The sequence below is a fragment of the Hemicordylus capensis genome, chromosome 4 (genome assembly GCF_027244095.1).
Source record: "Hemicordylus capensis ecotype Gifberg chromosome 4, rHemCap1.1.pri, whole genome shotgun sequence".
NCBI lineage: Eukaryota > Metazoa > Chordata > Lepidosauria > Squamata > Cordylidae > Hemicordylus > Hemicordylus capensis.
In genome coordinates this window covers 299,856,353-299,878,365 of record NC_069660.1, presented here as the reverse complement: position 1 = coordinate 299,878,365, position 22,013 = coordinate 299,856,353, and the positions used below count along the sequence as shown (strand labels likewise).

At 47.1% G+C, this 22,013-nt stretch overlaps 1 protein-coding gene and 1 long non-coding RNA gene across 5 annotated transcripts in view; one reads left to right on the top strand and one right to left on the bottom strand.

The window, feature by feature from the left end:
• Positions 1-3,608: 3,608 nt before the first annotated feature.
• Positions 3,609-21,748, bottom strand: CCN3 (cellular communication network factor 3). 2 transcript variants are annotated; one of them, XM_053242723.1, is made up of 5 exons: positions 21,453-21,748; positions 20,929-21,157; positions 15,920-16,171; positions 9,874-10,082; positions 3,609-6,952 (listed from the first exon to the last, which is right to left on the bottom strand). In XM_053242723.1, the coding sequence occupies exons 1-5, from the start codon at positions 21,573-21,575 to the stop codon at positions 6,683-6,685; spliced, it is 1,083 nt and encodes a 360-aa protein (XP_053098698.1). In that variant the 5' UTR covers positions 21,576-21,748; the 3' UTR covers positions 3,609-6,682. The 2 variants fall into 2 exon arrangements, with proteins under 2 accessions (XP_053098698.1, XP_053098697.1); XM_053242722.1 differs by having other exon boundaries at positions 3,609-6,955; positions 21,453-21,746.
• Positions 20,983-22,013, top strand: part of LOC128322037 (uncharacterized) — a 37,799-nt gene continuing 36,768 nt past the window's right edge. For all 3 annotated transcript variants that reach the window (XR_008305487.1, XR_008305486.1, XR_008305485.1), the window contains exon 1: positions 20,983-21,222. This is a non-coding gene — a long non-coding RNA (uncharacterized LOC128322037). The remainder of the gene's footprint in view (positions 21,223-22,013) is intronic.

Sequence of the window (22,013 nt, the reverse complement as noted above, 5' to 3'; positions counted from 1 at the left end):
CCCAGAGGGATACTCCACCACCCAGCAATACTGGGCTGTTGCCTCTTTCATTGAAGCTCGTTTCCACTTCTGCTATCTGCTTATGGCCCAGATTCGATGCCTTGCTATGGGCCAGATACAGTATGCCTAGTTAAAAGGCAGGTCACTGATGTGTGGAGGTTCTACCCACGTGTCCTTTCATATTGTGCAGTTCAAATGCCTTAGAACATAAGACCAGCCCTGCTGGATCAGGCCCAAGGCCCATCTAGTTCAGCATCCTGTTTCGCACAGTGGCCCACCAGATGCCGCTGGAAGCCACAGACAAGAGTTGAGGGCGTGCCCTCTCACCTGCCATTACTCCCCTGCAACTGGTACTCCCCTGCAACTGGTCCCCTGCAACAATTACTCCCCTGCAACAAGGCAACTCCCCTGCCTTGGATGGTTTGTTGTTGTACCTGTATTTTGGGGGCCTTATGGATGGGCACAAGACAGGTTCATTCTCATTCTGTGTGTGTGGACTTCTTTGCAATGAAGACTGGGTCATAGTGTGACTTTTAGCATCATCATCGTTTTTATTCAAACGAGATTGCTTGCATCTACAATAGGTTGTGCTGGTGCCACAGGCTCCAATCTGTTGCAGAAATGTCAAAAAAATGTACCAAAAATTGTGTACCAGTGTTGTCATCATCACTCTTTTACTTGTGTAGGTGGCAGTGGGGGGTGGGGGGGGGACACCTTGCTGTTCCACTGACAGAATGTTGTTTTGCACGCTTCCTTACTTAACCTGCCTTTATGGCCGGATGCCACAGATGTAGCTGTGTCTGACTGTTGCTTGTGGATGAAGAATGCTTGGGAGAGGGAGGGCAGGGCACATTTGATGCTGTTGTTGGCCCTAGTCTGCTGCATCTGTGATATCTCGCTCGCTCACTTGTTGTTGGCTACTGCTGTTGTTACCCTGCATTGGGAGGGGGAGCGTGGGGCAGTGCATTTCATTGTTGTTGTTTCACACTGTTGTGTGTAGATCAATTGCCTTTCGGGGGGGATGGGACACAGTAGATGTGGAGAGTGTGTGACACAGTGGATGTATGTGACCTTTGGAAACCTTGTTCTTTGCAAAGCTCTGCTGTTGTTGGTGTGTGCTGCATCCACCCTATGGGACAATGGGGACAGACGGTGACCATTTCTTCCTGTGGGTGCCTCCTAGGAGTGCCACAGTGGGTCAGGCTACCACCCAGATCTGAAAGGAATTGGGCAAAGGGTTGATTTTTAAAGGATTCCTGAATTTTGTGCATTTTTGGAGCAGATTTGGGGCAGAAAAGGGGCTTTGGGGACAGAAGAGTGGGTCAGGCGGTAGTGCCCCAATGGGCACCTGCTACCATCCAGATTTCAAAGGATTGGGCAAACGGCTGATTTTTATAGAATTTCTGAAGTTTGTGCATCTTTAAGCTTTCCCCCCATAGGGAATAATAGGGGTTTCAGCAGCCCCATAACTCCACTTGGGGGCACCAGGGTGGCCCAAAGCAAGTGGTGGTGTAGTGTACATAGGGTACCAACCACCCCCAAACCCACAAGCCCATGGGGTACTGAGTTTTGTTGTTTCTGAGGTATTCTGAGTGTAGATTCTCTGGTAGCAAATGAGAATGGATTCATTGCTTGTCACTGAAAATGAATGAATGGGTGGTGGGGCTCATAATGAAGATGACATGTTCTTAAATAAATTGCTTAGTGAGAAAACACATCTGAAATAGGTCCTGGTTAGGTTCAATTCCCAGCATTATTTTTTATTATTATTATTATTATTTCTAGCTTGGGAGAGACTCCTGGCTGGGGCCGTAAGACATGCTGCTAGCCAGTAAGCCAGTGCCTCTCCGTTTTTGGCACTGAAGCACCCTTTCTAACCTTCCTCTAGCTTATGGAAGCCTAAAGGCTAGCACAAATGCATTTGCATGAAGCCTGCAATAATCTGCAGAGCATGAGATGAAAACCCCACAGCATTAGAGAAACAGAACTGAGTTTCTCTGACCGCTTCCTAAAATGATGCACATGACACCATTGTAAACACAGGAAGAACTGCTGCTTTGAGCTTCTTTTACACCAAAGGCGACTGCATAGATGGGGGAGTCAGCGAATAGTCACGACAAAGCTAGTTTGAGCCAGTGCAGATAAAGAAGACATCTTTATTCACCTCTTGGCTGGTGCTAGAAGGCATTTTATCCCCCCACCCCAAGATCCCCTGTGCTTCTAATCAGCCCCTCTCCAGTTTGAGAACCACCGGAGCAGACAATACTGGGCAAGATAGTTCTAAGTTCAGTGGAAGGGAATTTCATCCATATTTACTAGGGAGCAAGTCCCACCAGTTTAAGTCCACCTTTGCTTGCAAGTATGCATACCGAGTACAATTCACTTTATTACAGTCAGCAACCATCTTAACACAGAATATAATATTTGGCCTTACAAGGTCAGCCTTGGATATGCTCAGGCAGCTATCTGAGAGCCAGAAGGACATTAGCAGTGGCAGGGCTATTGATTCAGTGGTAGTGCACATGTGTGGCATGCTGAGAGTGCCAGGCTCAACTGCTGGTATCTCCAGTGGAAGGACGTCACCTAGCAGTACTAGAAAGGACCCCTACTTGAGGCCCTGGAGTACCACCATCCACCAGACCAGAAATATTGGGCTAAAATCAGAGCTGCATGTCAGGGGCTCGCCAGCCTTTTTTGGACGATCACTCCCATTATTCATTACTATTGGCCGCTGTGGCTAGGGATGATGGGAGTTGTAGTCCCAAAACAGCTGGAAGGCCAAAGTTGTGCAGCCCTGGGCTAAATAGACTTCATTCATTCGATTTCTACACTGCCCTTCCAAAAATGGCTCAGAGCAGTTTACACAGAGAAATAATACATACATAAGATGGATCGCTGTCCCCAAAGGGCTCACAATCTAAAATGAACTTAAGATAGATATCAGCAACAGTCACTGGAGGGGTACTGTGCTGGAGGTGGATAGGGCCCTGCTAAATAAAGAGAATCTCCACGTTAAACGGTGCCTCTTTGCCAAGTTAGCAGGGGTTATACGCTATAGCACAACTCAAAGGACCACACTAGATGCACAAGGTACTTTCAGATTAAGAAACACATTGTTCTAGTAAGAACTAATCTGCCTACTTTCCTTTCAGTATCCCTACAACTGGAATAAATTTGGTCCAAATTGGTTAGGCAGTTCAGAAGTTAGCCCACTGTGTTTCAAACATTCATATGTCTGCCATCTTGAATCAGGGTGGATGATATCACAAACTACTCTATTGAGGCATCCCTATGTATCCCTACAACTGAACTAAATTGGGTACATATTGGTCCAGGCATTGCACAGTACCTCCAGTGACTGTTGCTGGTGTCGATCTTATGTTTCTTTTTAGACTGTGAGCCCTTTGGGGACAGGGATCCATCTTATGTATTTATTATTTCTCTGTGTAAACTGCCCTGAGCCATTTTTAGAAGGGCGGTATAGAAATCGAATGAAGGAAGGAAGGAAGAAGGAAGGAAGGAAGGGATAGGGGAGACAAATACAAAGACACACACAGATCTCATAAGCCTACTGGAAAGTAGGCTGGAAAAAAATCCAACACAATCTGTCAGGTTCACAATATTCTTCAGTGTATATGTCAAAAGAAATTTTATTTAGATATGCTTGAACATTTACAGAAAAATAAGAGTATACTATGTACGCTTTCTATTTACACTGCCATTTCTATCAAAATGTAGATCTGCTTTAAAGAGAGACTGACAAAATTTGCTTTCTCACCCAACACAACAGTTCAATTCACATGCTTCAAGGGTAAACACAAGATTGACACTCTAGTGCTAGTTGGAAGGCCCTCAAGAACTGGGTCCCAACATCAGCTGACGTAGCCTGTCCTAAGATCACAGTTAGGGTTGCCAGGTCCAGATGGTGAAAAAATGTCAATACCCATACCAAAAAAAGTGGAGATAGGGGAAGCTTTTTACCAAAAAAAAGTCTCCAAAAAGTCTCCACTCTGCATATGTTTAGTGGTGTTATATATGCATATTTTGATCAAAACTGAATAATATGAGAATAAATACAGCTCACCACTGAAGCTGATGTCCAGGTGAGCTGTATGTCTGCTCAGTCTGCTGTCTAGCTACAGAGTTCTCAAGGCCCCGGCTTCTCAACTGTAAATCCACCTCCTGGTTAGGTTTACTCCCCCCGCCCCATACAGTCCTCTGTCCTCCTTCCCCACGGGCCACCCAGCCTGCTCTCCCCAGCCAGGCCAGCAACTTCACCTCTTGGCTCAAGGCAAGGCAGCCAACCTCTTAGCATGCTGGCGCAGCGGTGCATGCAACGGTCTCCCACTCGCTTGCTGTTCTCTACGACTACAAACATTTATAGACCGCTTTTCAACAGGTTTCACAGTGGTTTTCAAAGAAGAACAAATAAGATGCTCCTCTGTCCCCCAAAGGGCTCACAATCTAAAATGAAATGCAAGGTAACACCAGGATCAACCACTGAAGGAATGCTGTGCTGGGGATGGATGCAGCCAGTTGCTCTCCCTGTGATAAAGAAGAAATTTACCAAAAAGTGTCCTTTTACTCAGTCAGCTGGGATAGCTGTGAACTATCACCAGTCACCACCACCACATGAAGGAAGCAGTGTTCCTGCATCATGTGGCTCTGCAACCTACCACAGAAGCAGAACCTCCCCTCTGGCTTCCCCATTGGATGGGTGGTCAAGAGGAAGAGAAGCTACTCTTGAGAGCAAAGTGTCCTGAGCAAACAAAACGTCTCAGCTGCTCCCCAGAACTTCGGACACCACAACACATGCCAAAAAAGCTGTTTGACCCCAGAATATCTGCATGTCCTCTATGGAAGTCCCTAGTTGGTAACCCTAATCACAATAGTCACACTCCAAGTGGCGCTATTGGTCACATGACTATGCCATCATCATATTCAAGGCCACCACACAGGTTAGTCTGAGCGAGTCAACTACTGCAGCAAAACTCAGATTGCAACTCCTGTCCTGCTTTGACCCACTTTTTGGAACATTTCCTTTTATCGGAGGATGAGAGGCATCCGCAAAACCAGTTCAGCGTTACAAAAAGATCACTCTTTTCTATTGATCTTGGGCGACCTAACACAAATATGCAGCTCCAGCCAACACTAGTGCCGTGAAACACTGCAAGGGGAGGTGCAGACCCCCTACCACTCTCTCATTCCTTCCTCACCCTCCAGACACGGTCAAGTCTTCAAGATGACGCCATGCTTAAGAAACATTGCCCACTGCTCTAGGGCAGGGCCCCCAATCTTGGGTTCCCTGATGCTGTTGGACTACAACTCCCACCATCCCCAGCCACTGGGGCTACCATGGTGGCTGGGGATGATGGGAGTTGTAGTCCAACCATACCTGGGGACCCAAGATTGGAACCCCTGTCCTAGGACATGGGTGCCATCTTGGAGATTCTTCATAACTAGCAATAGCAAGTAATAGTGAGAGCCACCTAATGGCGCAGCGGGGAAATGCTTGACTAACAAGCAGAAGATTGCTAGTTCGAATCCCCACTGGTACTATATTGGGCAGCAGTGATATAGGAAGAGACTGAAAGGCATCCTCTCATACTGTGCAGGAGGAGGCAATGGTGAACCCCTCCTGTATTCTACCAAAGACAACCACAGGGCTCTGCATTCGCCAGGAGTCAAAATTGACTTGATGGCACACTTTACCTTTACAGTTCTGGCAGCAGCTACTGCTGTGTGTGAGAAGAGGAGGAGGAAACTAAGCTGGACACTAGAAGGAATATAACTGTAAGAGCTGCTAGCCAGTGGAACAGTTTGCCTCATGCAGTGGTGAGTAGAGGTTTCCAAACAGAGGCTGGACAGCCATGTGTCTTGGATGTTGTTGCAGTTTCCTGCACCAAGCAAGGGGGCTGGCCCCGGACTAGAAGACCTTCAAGGTCCCAGCTGACTAGCATTCTTTGAAAGGACAAGCTGGCAGAGTGGTTGAGAGATTGGAAGGAGGCAAACTGAAAGGCAGGCTTTTGCCTCTTGCACCGATGGATCTGCAAATGTTTGTCCACACCGAGACCCCACCATGAATGGCTCAAATTCCAAGCTAGTTTTCCTAACTGGGCTTTGTATCAGGATTACGATCTCCGTTCTGTCACTCTGCAGACACATGCTGTGCTCGACTCCTGGGTCCAGCTAGTGGTGCGGCGATAAGGCCAGCAAGAATACAAGCAGCTCTGCCAACCGAGTTTACAAAACGGTTTGTTCAGCAAGAGGAAACACGACTGAAGAGACGAGCTGGTACATGAAGCAGAGAAACAAGAACGCCGAGTCCCTGCAGTTTCTAAGAAATAGTTATTCGAATAAGGAAACCCACAGGGTGTTGCTATGGATTTTTTCAGTGGTAATATTTGGATGAGTTTACATTGCTTGAAGCAAGCAAAGATTTCAAGGAACTCTGCAGGACCCGAACTAGGTCACTGACAGAGCCAAATACAAGTTAGATTGTCTCTTAAAGTACATTTCCCCCTGCAAAAGAAATGACCAACAGTTAGGAGGGAAATATTACCCACTTGGAGATTTGAATCATTTGCATTTAAATGTTGTGTGTTATGCATTAGAGTGTTCCCCCGCCCCTTTTTTGAAGTCATAATCCATTCCATGTATTATTATTTCCCCCTCACTCCCCTCAACTGAACTTTCTAAAGAAAGCATTGTTCTCCTGAGGACAGTTGTTATGGCAGACACAGGTGGTGATGGACAACATGGGGTACTTGATGGTGTTGCCTTGAGGACAGCGGAACTCAACCTGGATGGTTTTCGTGTTATGTGGTGTGCAACACCGTCCATCGCTACAGACACCACAGTGACGGAGTTTATACTTCTGGATGCTGGTGCAGTTCTTGTATTCCAGGTGGGTGGCCGTTAGGGACTTCCGGGTCCGAATACATCTCCTCCCCTTCTAAGAGAAAACAGGGCATTACTTATTCATGGCTATATAAGGAACAGCATTTCCATAAGAGGGTCACAAGAAGCTTTTGCATAAATTCCTGGAGTACCAACGGTAGCGCATCTGTTTTGCATGCAGAAGGACACAGGTTCAATCCTTGAAGCCAGTGCCTGCTAAGATACTTTATTCAAACACACTAGCAAGTTTCCTTGAAAACTTAAATAGTGGGGAAATGGGATTTAAAACACCATTGTTCACTAATTTTTTTCATCTGTGTGCGGAATGAGTTTTGTTCTGGGTGGCAGTATCAAGGCAGTGCGCGCGCATGTGTATTCAGAGTGGGGCCTTCCTGATTCAACCTAAGCAGGATCTAAAATTAACTGAGCAGACATCAAAAAAAGTGTGAGCACATGCACGCCTTAGAGGGAAAACTGGTTTCCACCCAAGGATTATTGCTGCAGTGTGGGAGCCCAGATCACATGGAAGCAACATAGGAAGCTGCCATATACTGAGTCAGGCCATTGATCTATTTTATTTATTTATTTATTTATTTATTTTTGCATTTATATACCGCCTTTCGTTAAAAAGATAACCCCATGGCGGTATCTAGCTCAGTATTGGCGGTATCTAGCTATCTAGCTCAGTATTGTCTTCACCGACTGACAGCAGCTTCTCCAAGGTTGCAGGCAGGAGTCTCTCTCAGCCCTATCTTGGAGAAGCCAGGGAGAGAACTTGAAACCTCCTGTTCTTCCCAGATTGGCCCCATTGCAGGAGTCTCTCTCAGCCCTATCTTGGAGTCAGACCACTGGTCTATCTAGCTCAGTATTGTCTTCACAGTCTGGCAGTGGCTTCCTCAAGGTTGCAGGCAGGAGTCTCTCTCAGCCCTATCTTGGAGATGCTGCCAGAGAGGGAACTTGAAACCTTCTGTTCTTCCCAGATTGGCCCCATCCCCTAAGGGGAATATCTTACAGTGCTCACACTTCTAGTCTCCCTTTCATATGCAACCAGGGCAGACCCTGCTTAGCTAAGTGGACAAGTCATGCTTGCTACCACAAGACCAGCTCTCCAAGCAGATGGTGGCCATCTCTCAGTGCTACAGCATACACTGCACATGCGGAAGGTCCCAAGTATCTCCAGGTGAGTCTGTGAAAGACCCCTGCCTGTAACCGCAATGAGTTGCTGGCAGTCAGTGCAGACAATACTGAACTAGACAGAGCATTGGTCCGACACAAAAGGCAGCTTCACAATATCCAACCACCATGTCCATAGTACATATGAATCTAGGCTAAGGGAAAGCCAATACAAATTACTGTTACTTCACATGATGTGGTTCCTCTACAAGTAATGTTACCTCCATACCATTCCATTAAGGCTGCGATCCTATGCATGCAATCATGAGAGTGAGTCTCATTGCACATAGTGTGACTTACTTCCAAGAAGACATGAACAGGATTGAAATGAATCGCATGTTTGGCAAGCTAACCTATGCTGGAGATACAGCTCCAGGAGCATTGATACTTTACACCTCCTAGCCTATTGGCAACTTGGGGCACTGGCAATAGAGATAGTAAGCAAGGGTCTTCCTCTTGGTTTCCCCACTGTCATTGTTCATCTCTGGTCTGGTTTCTGATTGGTATACTGATACTCTTGAGTCTCCCCCTCCTCCTTCCTTTTTCTGCTCTTGCACTATGAAGACATAGAAAGCTCAGGGACACAGGCTTTCTATCCAAGCATGTAACTTCTTTAATAAACTTTTACAAGTATTTGGACCTTAAATGTCGGTCTCAAGATTCTCTTATTGGGCTTGATTATTCTCACACGCGCTTGCTCTGCTATAGTTGAGACCACTGAAATCCCTTCCCTACAACCACCTATACCTCACAATCAGTGTTCCCACTAAGGTGTACAGATGTGCATATGCTCACACATTTTTTGATGTCCGCTCAGTTAATTTTAGATCCCGCTCCGGTTGAATCCGGAAGGTCCCATTCTGAATCCATGTACATGCACACTGACTGCCTTGATACTGGTGCTCAGAACAAAACTCATTCTGTACACAGATGAAAAAAATTAGAGAGAACACTGCTCCCAGTCATCATCATTATTGCCAGCTGGTGACCCCAAGGAATGGTGGGAATTCTACTACAGCATTACCCCACCCAGATGTCCTCCTCATGCCCTGGATGTATAATAGTTGTCCTTTGAAGATGCGCTTGTACTTAAAGTTATAGCACTGCTATGAAGCGGATGTCAGTTGTTTGCACATGGAAGGTGCTCCATGCAAAAGTCACTTTGAAACCAAGCCACCATTGGGGTGGGGTGGGGTGTGTGCCCTACATCATCACCCTTACAGCGACAGCACACCCCACACTGTATCCTGAAGAGACAGTCTCTGCCATATCCCTCAAGAACCTGGAAGAGAGCTGGTCCTGTAGTAGCAAGCATGACTTGTTCTCTTAGCTAAGCAGGGTCCACCCTGGTTGCATATGAATGGGAGACTTGATGTGTGAGCCACTGTAAGATAGTCCCCTCAGGGGATGGAGCCTCTCTGGGAAGAGCAGAAGATTCCAAGTTCCCTCCATGGCAGCATCTCCTAGATAGGGCTGAGAGAGACTCCTGCCTGCAACCTTGGGGAAGCCACTGCCAGTCTGTCTAGACCAGCGATTCTTAATGTTGGGTCCCCAGATGTTATTGGACTTCAGCTCCCATAATCCCCAGCGGCCTTTGGTTGAGAATTATGGGAGTTGAAGTCCAACAACATCTGGGGACCCATTGTTGAGAATCCCTGGTGTAGACAATACTGAGCTAGATGGACCCATGGTCTGACTCAGTATATGGCAGCTTCCTATGTTCCTAACCTGCCTTCTGAGTACTTTCTCCCAAAGACAAGCAGTTAGCGCTAAGAGCACCATGCAGGGGTTGATCTGTACCTTCTCCACCAGCTGAGCATGGTCACAAGGTCGCACCTCACAGAGCCTGGTCTGCTTCACCATCTCGCAAGCAGGATTCTTATTGGTGACGCGAGTGGAGAGGCCCATCCCACAGCTTGTGGAGCACGCGCTCCACTCCGTCGTCTGCTCGATACAGTTAGAGCTCGAATCTGCTGAGTTGATCCCAAGGACGGCTTCTTGTCTGTATGCTGGAGGCAAGAGCATGAACAGGATAACTGTGAAGAAATTGCATCATAGCAAGTCTGTCCTACCACCAGCCATTTGGAGCTTCTCAAATCACTGCCATGCTTTATTTAGCACAGAGAACCAAACAGAACTAGGCAGACCCAGCTTTGCAAAGGGGACAATTCATGCTTGCTTCCACAAGACGAGCTGTCCTCAATACACCCCACCTGGTTCGGGCAATCCATAAACCATGGTTTGCTGGACCAGGCATTCAAGCTGAAGTCTAAGCCAGTCTGCACACTTCTTCCTCACCTCCATGCAAAAGAGTCCTGGTGTGTCAAACCCTAGTTCCATGTGCTCTCTGAACCCAGGAGCTGTGGTTTAATTGCGGCTTACAAACCAGATACGAAACTAGGATCAGATCCTAGTCCACAGTTTAACCACAACTCCTGGTTTCAGACAATATGCAGAGCTGTTTAACAAGCAAGGAATCCTCTGTTAGGGAGCAGGGGAAGGTGGTCAGCATGCAGATGTGGCATCCCTTTAGCTCAGGGGTTCCCAACTCATCAAGGCTTTACCCACGATCAGCTGAGCCTTGCCTGGGGCACCCCAGCCTCGCGGTTCCTGCTGCTTCCCGCCCACGTAACCCTCCTAAATAGCCTGCCTGTTAGGTGATGTTAAGGGTTTGCTCACACCCTTAACCTGAGTACTTGGTATCATCTCTCTCCTCGGGCCGAGTTCAATCCAAGGAGACACAGAGATGGGTGCACAGAGTGTCCATCTGACAGGGAAATCCTCCAATGCAACCCGTGTGCATTGTGGGATGCCTGGAGGCTGGAACAAGCTCTGGCACTGGATCTCTCCACCCTGCTCCCTGCTTCACGAAGCAGGGCTGCCTGTGTGGGAGCACAGAACACGCTGCCACCACCTCCCCCTTGATCGTCTGTGGGGAAAGTAAGGATTACTCTGCCTTCTCTTCCCCCACACCCTGGTGATCACGAGAATTGCCCCATTCATTGAATCATTAGGCCAATATACTGAGCAAACTGGACAGCATGCGGCTTCCTTGGTCTGAGACTTCAGAGTTCAAGGCATTGTCGCCCATGGCTGGCAGCTTCATCCCACTATTGTCTGTTAATGTTGGTGCTCCAGAAGCCTGAAAAAACCTGGATTGCAGTGGGACAGTAGTCTGTGGCTTACATTCTGCGTACTCAGCCGTGCACCCAGGAGGGATCCAGGCTTGCTGGCTCTGTGGCATTCACGAACATGTGGATGTGCCTAGCAATAGCAGGGGAGGCTCTGTGCATCCTAAGCCTTGCATCAGAGCAGCTGCAACCTACCTCCATTGGGAATGATGGAAATCGGTCATGCCACAGCAGCTTGGAATATTAACACTCCTGTGCACAACTTTGACATTGCCTAAAGGTAATGCCACCAATGACACAGCGGGGAACTTGCCTAGGGAGCATGAAGTTGCCAGTTAGAATCCCCGCTGGTATGTTTCCCAGACTATGGGAAGCACCTATATCGGGCAGCAGCGATATAGGAAGATGCTGAAAGGCATCATCTCATACTGCGTGGGAGGAGGCAATGGTAAACCCCTCCTGTGTTCTACCAAAGAAAACCACAGGGCTCTGTGGTCGCCAGGAGTCGGCACTGTCTCAACTGCTCAAAAGGTAATGAACAGGACTGTGATATACTTTGCAAAGCTAAATTGTCATTTGGAGAAAGACTGGTATCTTGAATAAATTATTCAAATTAAGCATATTGTTATTTTAGGAGGTTTCAAACTCATGTCCCTGGATGTTGTTGGACTACAACTCCCATCATCCCAAGCCATAACAGAAGGTACTGGAGATCATTGTGACTGGGGATGATAGGAGTGATAGTCTGACTTCTGGGGACCCAAGTTTGAGAACCCCTGACTTAGTTGTGCAAGTTATACAAAATGATTAGAAGGGTCCAGGGACTAGGAAGGGTTGTTTATTGTCTGGCTTCAGAGATTTCCCTAGACGGATGCCCACACATTTTCTAGTCTATGCTCAGAATTTTGAGGCTGAAAACTTCTTCTAAGTAAGTGAAAGCAAGTTTTCAGGATAGCACGTTTTAGACTCAGTACCAGCTTCATTGCTTCTGCAGTTCAATCTAGGTATTCCTAGAAATACATTCCTTCATAACTACCTATGAACATCATTGGTTTAGATCCAGAGTCATAAAGCAATTATATTAGAGCAAGTTATTACAGGATAGTTTTTGCTCACAAGACTTTGTCCAGTCATGTGACCGTAAGACTGTCAAGGCATCCGAAGAGTTTATGACACTGCCCTACTAACATCACAGCATATACTTAAGCTGTAAAATGTAAATATTGCTAAACTTTATGGGCAAGAGAGGTCTATTGTAGCACTATGAAACCATTTGGAACAAAAACAGGATTAGACCTTGAAACTGTAGGTAAGTTTATTAATGTAACCACGGGTCATAACACAAGACTGTAGTAGGTATTAGGGATGTGTGAGCCGGCTTGATTCGAGCCGTGTTTCGAATCGAACTGGCCCAGTTTGGCTAGTACGAGTTTGAACCAGATCAACCCTGTTTCAGTTCAACCTGAATGGTTCTAATTCGAACCAAACCTGCAAAACTGGTTCTGTGCACACCTCTAGTAGGTATTAATCCAAGTGGCTTTTAAAAGGCACATATGCACGTCGTCATCATCCAAGAGCAAGTTTGATTTGTTTATTTAAGGTTGTTTTGTTCGATCAAACTTCATTTCCTCTTTCAAGATGTACAACTACAGTCTCCGTAATAACGTTGTGTTAGGTAGGGATGTGCAAACTGATTCGAATTCAAACTGGTTCAGTTCGAAGGTTCAGACTCGGACCAAACAGGGCATTGAATTGGCAATGCTAGTCCGAGTTCGAACCAATCAAGCCATTTTAAATGCGTCTTCCATTTTGTGTGACTTGTGTTGCTTGATTTCATTGGCAGAGCTCTTGCTTCCCTGATTGGCCAGATGAGTCTGGCTCTCTGGTAGGCTCTGCACTGTGTCAGTCCTTGAGAACTGGCAGTCTATTGGCCAGGGGGGAGGGCAAAAGTGGGAACTCCCAAAGGAGGGAGTTTCAAATCCTATTTAAAGCCAAGCCTCCGGCCTAGTAAAATCACTCTGGCTGCAGTGTTCCTTGGCTTCTTTCTGGCCTGCTGCAGCTACTGCTAGTGTGGTGAGAGTCTGCTTGATAGACTGATGTGTTTTTGTTCCCAATCCTCCCTTCTACCTGTTTTTCTGCCTCCCTCCCCTGCTTTAAACCTCCCCCCACCCCGGTGTGGCTGTGTGTGTGTGTGTGTGTGTGTGTGTGTGTGTGGCTGCTTTTATTTATTTTCCCGTGAGTGAGTGTCTCTCTCCCCTCTTCTCTGGGCTGGGGGGGGGCGCGGCCCTTTGGCCTGAGGCCTCTCTCTGGCCCATTTCCCTAACCCATCCCAACTTTCCCCCACCTTTTTTGCTTCTGGTGGCTGCTGCTTTTAAATCTGTTGGCTGAGCTGAGATAGAGAGAGTCCTTAGCTCAGCAGCCACTGCCAGTTGTTTTTATTTTATTTCTGGATTCTTTGGGGGTCTGTCCCCTTTGTTTTCTCTGGAGCAGCTGCTTTTTTCTTTGTTAATCCTTTTCTTGCTGTGCTTAGCACATCGCCGGCTCCAGAGTCCAGCACCTCTGTCTCCACTTTCCCCATCCCCATAGCCTTTTTCCCCACCAGCCTTTTTATTTATTTATTTACTCAGTGTTATTTTTAGCTAGTTTATTTTTTCTACCACCCACCCCAGTGTTGTGCCCCTAGGTGCTCTACATAGAGAGTAATGGGCCAGTTCAAGTCCCTATTATACCCTATGTAGAACCTTTTGGAACTGGTTTGAACTCGAATCAAACTTGGGGGGTGGGGACTTGAACAAAACCAAACCTACCCAACCTGGTTCAAAGCTGGCTCGAATTCAAACCAAACAGGCCAAGCCGGTTTTGTGCACATCCCTAGTCTTAGGCAGTAGTAGAATGGACTGTAGGAGTAGATTTGGATTGTAGGGAATGCCATTTTTTGTCCCACCCGCTATGTCCCACACTTCCTGCAAATAAGAGATCAGAAGGAAGGTCCTCTCCCAGCCTCATTCCCTGCAGTCCAAGCTCTCGCAGTTACTGAGCATTTTTATACAGCAAACAATCAAAAGGTAGTTTCCCCACTTGCAATCTGAAATTGAGTTCTACCACCCTAGGACTTTTCTGCCTCCTTCTAATGCACCTGCAGACCAGATGCAAGCTTTTCAGTTTTAACTCCATCAGGCTGAAGAGAGAAAGAACTAGTCAGCGATGAGGGGACTACAATTCCAGTCTACAATAGACCCTGTTTAATGGATTATGACATGCTGAGGCCCTAAGCTATGTCAAACTTAAAAGGCCCCACAGCATTGTGAAATGGGTCGGAAATCCCACCCGGCATGTCACTCATCCCCCTGTTCCCATCGCACTCCTCACAGTTACAGCAGTATCTGAAGAAGCTAACAGATGATAACAGTGATAGTGGTGTTAGTCTAAATTGGGCCACAGTCTAAGAAAATTACAACATAACTTACAGTTATTTATGTTACAAACTCAATACGATAAGTGATTGTGTAGCCAAATAAGCCAATTTGTCGCTGCCAAATAATAAGGTATGTTTTAGAGCAGTGTTTCCCAACCTGGGGGTCTTGGGATGTTGCTGAATTACAACTCCCATCATCCACAGCTACCATTGGAGCAGGGGGTGATGGGAGTTAACTTCAGCAGCATCTGGAGCCCCACTCCCCCAGGTTGGGAAACACTGTTTTAGAGTCTTTTCCTGTTTATTTTCAACCAGTTATGCAGAAATTTAGTCTTTTGGTATTCAGAGATCCCTTGTGATAGATCCCATGGTATCTAAGAGAACACTGTCTTCTTCATGAACTCCACCACCTATTAAGATCATCTGGGGAGGTCTGATTGCAGTGGCCAGCAACTCTGTTGGTGGTGCTCGAAACCAGGCCTTTTCTAGGGTTGTCCCGGGGACTTTTGAACACGCTTCCTAACAAAGTTAGAACCTCTTCTTCTCTGCATGTTTTTAAGAAGGACCTGAACACATACCTATTTAGTCAGGTTTTTAGTTTGTTATAGTGTTAAGGTTTTAGAGGTTTTTATCTTCATTTTAAGTTGTTCTGTGTTAATGTTTTGATTGTCGTGTTTTTACATTGTGAACTGCCCAGGGACTTGTGTATGGGGCAGTATAAAAATGTGTTAAAACAAATCAAAAGCTTCAGCTTATTTAGGATACCTAAATCTGGCACTGCCTAGCAGGGAAACATACACAACCAAGGCAAGATCTTTGAGTTGGCAGCGAATCTAGAGCCATCATCATGGCCATGGCATGGATCCGGGCCACACAATGTCAACCATCCTGCAGATGTTGGACTACAGCTCCCATCATGCCCAACTATTGGCCACTGTGGCTGGGGATAATGTGAATTTTATTCCAGCAATAGCAGGAGGGCCACAGTTGTGCAGTCCTGGCATATATTCTTCTGCAGCTCAGTGGATGAGCTTTGGAACCAGTGGCTGGCATGCAAGAGTTCCTGATGTCTCAGATGAAGTACAACAGGATGACATTTTTCGGTTGGCCAGTGGATTTAGTACCAACTAACACTGCAATCTTCTCTATAGTTGCTGCTATTGGCATTTTGGGCATTCTGCCCCCCAGAACAGCCCAATTATAGCAAGCATACATCATTTTTCACTGCAGTCCGACTGGCCTTTCCAGCACAACAATGGAATTGCAACAGCCCCCCACCCCTGCCCTCCAAGGTTCTCACCTGCCATAGCGAAGCCTCCTAAATCAACGTTGTCCATGGGGTCACAAGTCCACTTCTCACAGCACTCTTTGGGGACCTCGATTTTCCTCGGGAAGGGGCACTCGGGGCCAGGAAGCAACAGGTCAAGGTTACATCGGGGTACACAGCCTATCTGTCCATCTTGGCATGTACAGTGGTATTTACAGTTTGGCTGGAATGTTTCACCACTCCGGTAGATAATCCCATCGAACACGCAGTTGTCGCCTTCAAGGTCTGAAGCACAGGAGAAAAGCAGTCAAGCTGTACACGAACTCAGTGTTCTGGAGTACTTCATTATCTAAAGAAGGCATTCCCAACTTTGGGTTCCCAGATTTTGGACTACAACTCCCATCATCCCCAGCCACAGTTGCAGTTGGAGATGATGGGTGTTGCAGACCAACAACATCTGGGGACCTAAAGTTGGGAACACCTGCTTTAGTGTTTGTCCACCCTAGATCAGTGGGAGAGCCTTTGTTCCTGGCCCTTCCTCCATCTGAAGTATGATTGGAGGGTACATGAGACAGGGACTTCTTGGTGATGCCACCCAGGCTTTATTTTATTCATTCATTCGAACTTATATACCGTCCAAACTTTCATCTCTGGGCAGTTAACATAAAACAATTACTACACATATAAAAGTTAAAACAAATCAACAGTTAAAAATCAACCATAAAATTAAAACAGACAGTTTTTAAAAGCTGAGAAAGCTTGGGTGAAAAGATGGGTTTTCAGGTGTTTGTTTTTTTTTAAATTGCCAGAATCCCTTCTCTTGGGAGGCTAGGCTCGCTTCTCCCCTTTGGTGTTGGAGATTTGTCAAGACTGCCCTTGTTAGACAGGCCTCAAGCCAGAATGATTACTGCACCTGGCACTTTATTTTTGCTGTGATGCACCCTTCAGCTATGTTTTAGTACTGCATTTTCACATTAGAAATTGTACGCCTCTGGGGGAGCTTTAGCCAAAAAAGCAGCGTGTACATTTTAAAACTTAGCATTTGTTCTTCTTGCTAGGAAAACAGAAAGAATGGAAAGCTACTGACTGAAAACAACGCTGCACGCATTTGACAAAGTGGACAAAAGCTTGTGGACCAATAGAATAATATTAGTCCCTTACAGTACTACTGCAGGAGTTTTCAAACTTGGGTCCTCAGATGTTACATAAGAATATAACAGCCCTGCTGGATCAGGCCCAAGGCCCATCTAGTCCAGCATCCTGTTTCACACAGTGGCCCACCAGATGGAAGCCACAGGCAGGAGTTGAGGGCATGCTCTCCTACTGTAACTCCCCTGCAACTGGTACTCAGAGATATCCTGCCTTTGAGGCTGGAGGTGGTCTATAGCCCTCCAGCTAGTAGCTGTTGATAGACCTCTCCTCCATGAAGTTATCCAAACCCCTCTTCAAGTCATCCAAGTTGTTGGCTGTCACCATATCTTGTGGCAGAGAATTCCACAAGTTGATTGTGCGTTGTGTGAAAAAGTACATCCGTTTGCTGGTCCTAAATTTCCTGGCAATCAATTTCATGGGATGACCCCTGGTTCTAGTTGGACTACATTATACTAGTTGGACTACATTATACTAGTTGGACTACATTATACTAGTTGGACTACATTATACTAGTTGGACTACATTATACTAGTTGGACTACATGTTGTTGGACGACAGCTCCCACCTGGAGAGTCAAGTCTGAGAACTCTTGCTGTAATTAGATGGTTCTATTTTAAGGTGCCACAAGACCTTTCTGCTGCAGCAGACCAATATGGCTATGGTTTTGCAGCCAGAATAAAGTATTAACATTAAATAGAATTAGACCTATTGTCCTACTTTACAGAGTTCATTCCACTGCAGATTTAGGACTTTGTGCAAGATCCTGGATCTTCCACTTGAGCTCTGGGTCAACTCCCCACCCCTCAAGCAACATGCAGCAAATGCATATCACAACAACCCAAGTATGATCCATTTTATAGTTGTAAAGTTATTAGTTATGAGTCAGGAAGGAATTGGGACTATACTCTGGGATGTCCTCCCACCCACCCAAGCCAGCGACATCCAAATCAAATTTGCACACAACACAAATACGGAATGGAAGTGCATAAGTGGTATTAATATTATCCCCTGCTAACTTGGCAAAGAGGTACCTTTTAATGTGGTGATTCTCTTCATTTAGCAGAGGGAGAGTAACTGGCCCTATCCAACCCCAGCACAGTATCTCCAGCTGATAGCTGGTGTCTATCTTATGTTTCTTTTTAGATTGTGAGCCCTTTGGGCACAGGGAGCCACCTTTTTTGTTGGTTATTTCTCTGTGTAAACCGCCCTGAGCCATTTTTGGAAGGCGGTATAGAAATTGAATGAATGAATGAATGAATGAATGAATGAATATTAGTTGGTCTCTGTAGCAAAAAGTTGTCCTACACCTTAAAATTCCTCAAACCACACTCACTGCAGGGCAAAGGTTTGGCACACTGGAGTCGTAATCTTTACAGTTTAAGCTTACAGGCTTTTCTAATGAAATTATTTCAGCTACAGCATTGCTTATCCAAGAAGTATTGTCCCAGCTTCTTTTAAGTCCCTTCCCCTCCCAAGTAATTACTTCTAGGTATAATGCACAGCCAAACCACATATATCCGCCAACTATTTTGTGTGGCCTACAGGCATTTGTTAAGCTCGTTTCTAGTCCTCATGGGTGAAGAAAGTTTTTTAAAATGATGGAGTGCCAAAGGTTCAGGAAGAGGCAAGCCCAAATGCATCTGAGTGTTATCTCTCAGTCAAATATTCCACTGAGGCGTTTTACTTCTGAGGGCAACTTTTGAGAGCCAGCATGGTTTAGTGGTGAGAAGATTGGACTAGGACTGTGAAGGCCAGAGTTCAAATCTCCATTCAGCTATTAAACTCACTGGATGACTCTGAGCCAGTCACTTATCTCTTCGCCTAACCTATCTCACAGGACTATTGTGAGGATAATCAACCATCTACACCATTCCTGGCTCCTTGGAGGAAGAGCAGGGTATAAGTGTAAGAACAAATTTTTAAAAAACTGTTTTAGAATACATTGAGAACAAACATCAACTCAACATCTTCCATATCATTCTTTGCCCCCAATTTAGGACCCACTAAGTTGGAGGAGATCATGTGCTTAACATGCACCCAAAAAAGTGTAGTGTAGTGGTTAGAATGGTAGGCTCCAATCAGGGAGGTCCAGGTTCAAATCTACACTCAGTCTTGAAGTTCAGTCTAACCTACCCACGGGGTGGTTGTGCGAATAGAGCAGGGTAGCCCACATTTATGTATGGCCTCTGGAATTCATTGGAAGAAGGAGGACTATGAATGGGGTTAGCAACAAACCTCTTGCTTTGGGGTGTCAAATAAAGGTGTCCCTGCCCAGCCATTTAAGATAAGCATCTGCAACAGCAAGGGATACAGGGATCTTTGATCTATGCCAAACCTGACTATTTAAGACTAATATTTGGCCCTGAGACACAAAGAGTGCCTTTGAGCACATATACCAAGTCAGCCACTGTCCCAATCTTGCCTCTGACAAAGTTAGCCTCTGGCACTTTAAGCAAGCTATACTCAGACTCCGCCTCGATCTACATTATAGGGATAAAACTAGCCTCTTATAGGCTTGTTGCAAGGAACACGAGTGAATATAGGTAAAGTGTCTTAAAGCAGATTTAAGCTAGTCCAGGGACTTCCAACGTTGCCCCCTCCCAATATATTGGGCTACAGCTTGCATAGTCCCCAGCCAAAGGTCATTGTAGCAGGGGCTGATGGGAGCTGTAGTCCAACATATGCAGGACTCAAGGTTGGGAACCCCATCACTAGCCATTGTGAAGAATTACCTAGCATTAAAAGCTGTGCAACAGCTTGCCTCACGTAGTGGCAAGCTTTTTTGCAGGTGGCTTTCAAGCAGAGGTTGGATGGCGATCTGCCAGGGGTGTTGTAGCAGTTTCCTGCGCTGAGCGGGGGGCTGGCCTAGAAAACCTCTAAGAGCCCTCCCAACTCTAGAGTTCCATGAGTTTATTTAGGATAACTTTTGTTATATTATAGTATAGCATATTAATAGTTAAAACAACAAATATTATGTCTTCTCCCAGTCACTCAACCACCATAGTTAAAATTTACTACTGCTACTTATATAGTACTACTACTATATATATATTTTGTGTAGCAACCTAATGGCACAGCAGGGAAGTAACTTGCCTAGGGAGCAAGAGGTTGTTGGTTCAAATTCCTGCTGGTATGTTTCCCAGACTATGGGAAACACCTCTATCAGGCAGCAGCGATATAGGAAGCTGCCGAAAGGTATCTCGTACTGCACGGGAAGAGGCAATGGTAACCCCCTCCTGTATTCTACCAAAGACAACCACAGGGCTCTGTGGTCGCCAGGAGTCAACACCGACTTGATGGCACAACTTATATAGTAGTACTTCCCCCATCAACTTTCCCAAAATGCTTTACACAGAATACCAAGATGGTGGTTCCCTGTCCCCAAAGGGCTCACAATCTGAGGAGTTGTTAGCCCACCTACCAACCCAAGACCAAGCTAGGCAGGATAGAGCCCGACTGCCTCTTAAAGTAAAGTGTGCCCTTGAGTTGGTGTCGACTCCTGGCGCCCACAGAGCCCTGTGGTTATCTTTGGTAGAATACAGGAGGAGTTTACCATTGCCTCCTCCCACGCAGTATGAGATGATGCCTTTCAGCATCTTCCTATGTTGCTGCTGCCCGATTTGGGTGTTTCCCATAGTCTGGGAACTATGACCAAAAACCAGCAGGGATTTGAATCAACAACCTCTGGCTTACTTCAATATCACTTAAGCTAAGCAGGTCTAGGTCTGGTCAGTGCCTGGATGGGCAGCCAGCTCGTCCGAGCCCCATGGTGGAAGGCAGGCAGGATAGCATTAAATGTAAAGGTTGGCCTTGCCATCGCCTACACGGAGAGTCAAGGCGAAAGAGCCCTGCATAGATCTCCGCCCACCCAGAACTTAAGAGCCACTTACCCATGCAGACCCCAAAGCCAGCCTGGGTGCCGGCACCGCGGTCACAGTAGAGGGCGCTGTTCTCATCGCAGGGCAGCAGCTCCGAGCAGGTCTCCCCTCGCTGGCGGGCGCAGGTCAGGCAGCAGGCGCAGCCATCCAGGACCGCAGGCACGCCCGGTGGGCAGGTAGGCGGGTCTGCGGGACACTCGCACGGCAGCCGGCACCTGCTGCGCTCCTGGCCACACACCTCCTGCAAAGGGCAAAGCAGGAGGCAGCAGCATCAGTACAACAAGCCCCTTTCGCTTCCAGGCACAGGTAAGGGCGGCTGGCGGGCGGGGGTGGGGTTGGGGGGGGGTAAGCGCCTCACCAAGACAAGTGGCTCATCGCCCCCCATTTCGGTTTCAGAGATTTGATATGCGAGACACAGCTCGCCCACCCATAAATGCGCTTTGCCCCTTTTGTGCCCCCCCCTTTTTTTTCCTGGTGCCGCCACTGCACGGAGGCATGCAGACCCTGCGCAGACATTGCAAACCAACGGCATTCACCAGGCACAGGAGAAAGAAGAGCAGCCACGCGCGGTGCAGCTCCTGCCCGCTGGCCTCACCCCGCAGCGCCGGCATCTTCGCCCCCCTGCCCCTCCACCCAGCGCTGCATCTGACATCCCCCATAACAACCCGGACACAGCCATTGGAGCCGGTTATATACAGCGCCTTCGCAACCCCCGCCTTCCTATTGGGTGATCCGGGGGAGCCTGCCACCAATCCCAGGCCTGGGTGTCAAATGGTTTGCGGCGTGCGGGCGTCAAAGAGGCAGCGGCGGAAGGCTCGCCCTCGGAATGCGCGCCCCTTCCCCAAAGCGCGCCGTGGGGAGGCCGGGTCGGAGAAGCCTGTGCTCTCCGGCGAGCGCAGCGCCCCGAGGTGGTGGAAGTGATCTCTCTGGGGCCTGTAATCTGCAAATGGAGGGTGGCCAGGTTTCCAAAGAGCGGCGCGTTCTGCTTTGTAGCCGTTCCTGGATCATCAGGGTTTACGTTCCTACCTCTCGCTTCTGGGCCAGGAAGGAGGGAGAGGCTTGCATTTGGGAGCTGTTTCACAAATGCTGCAGAATAG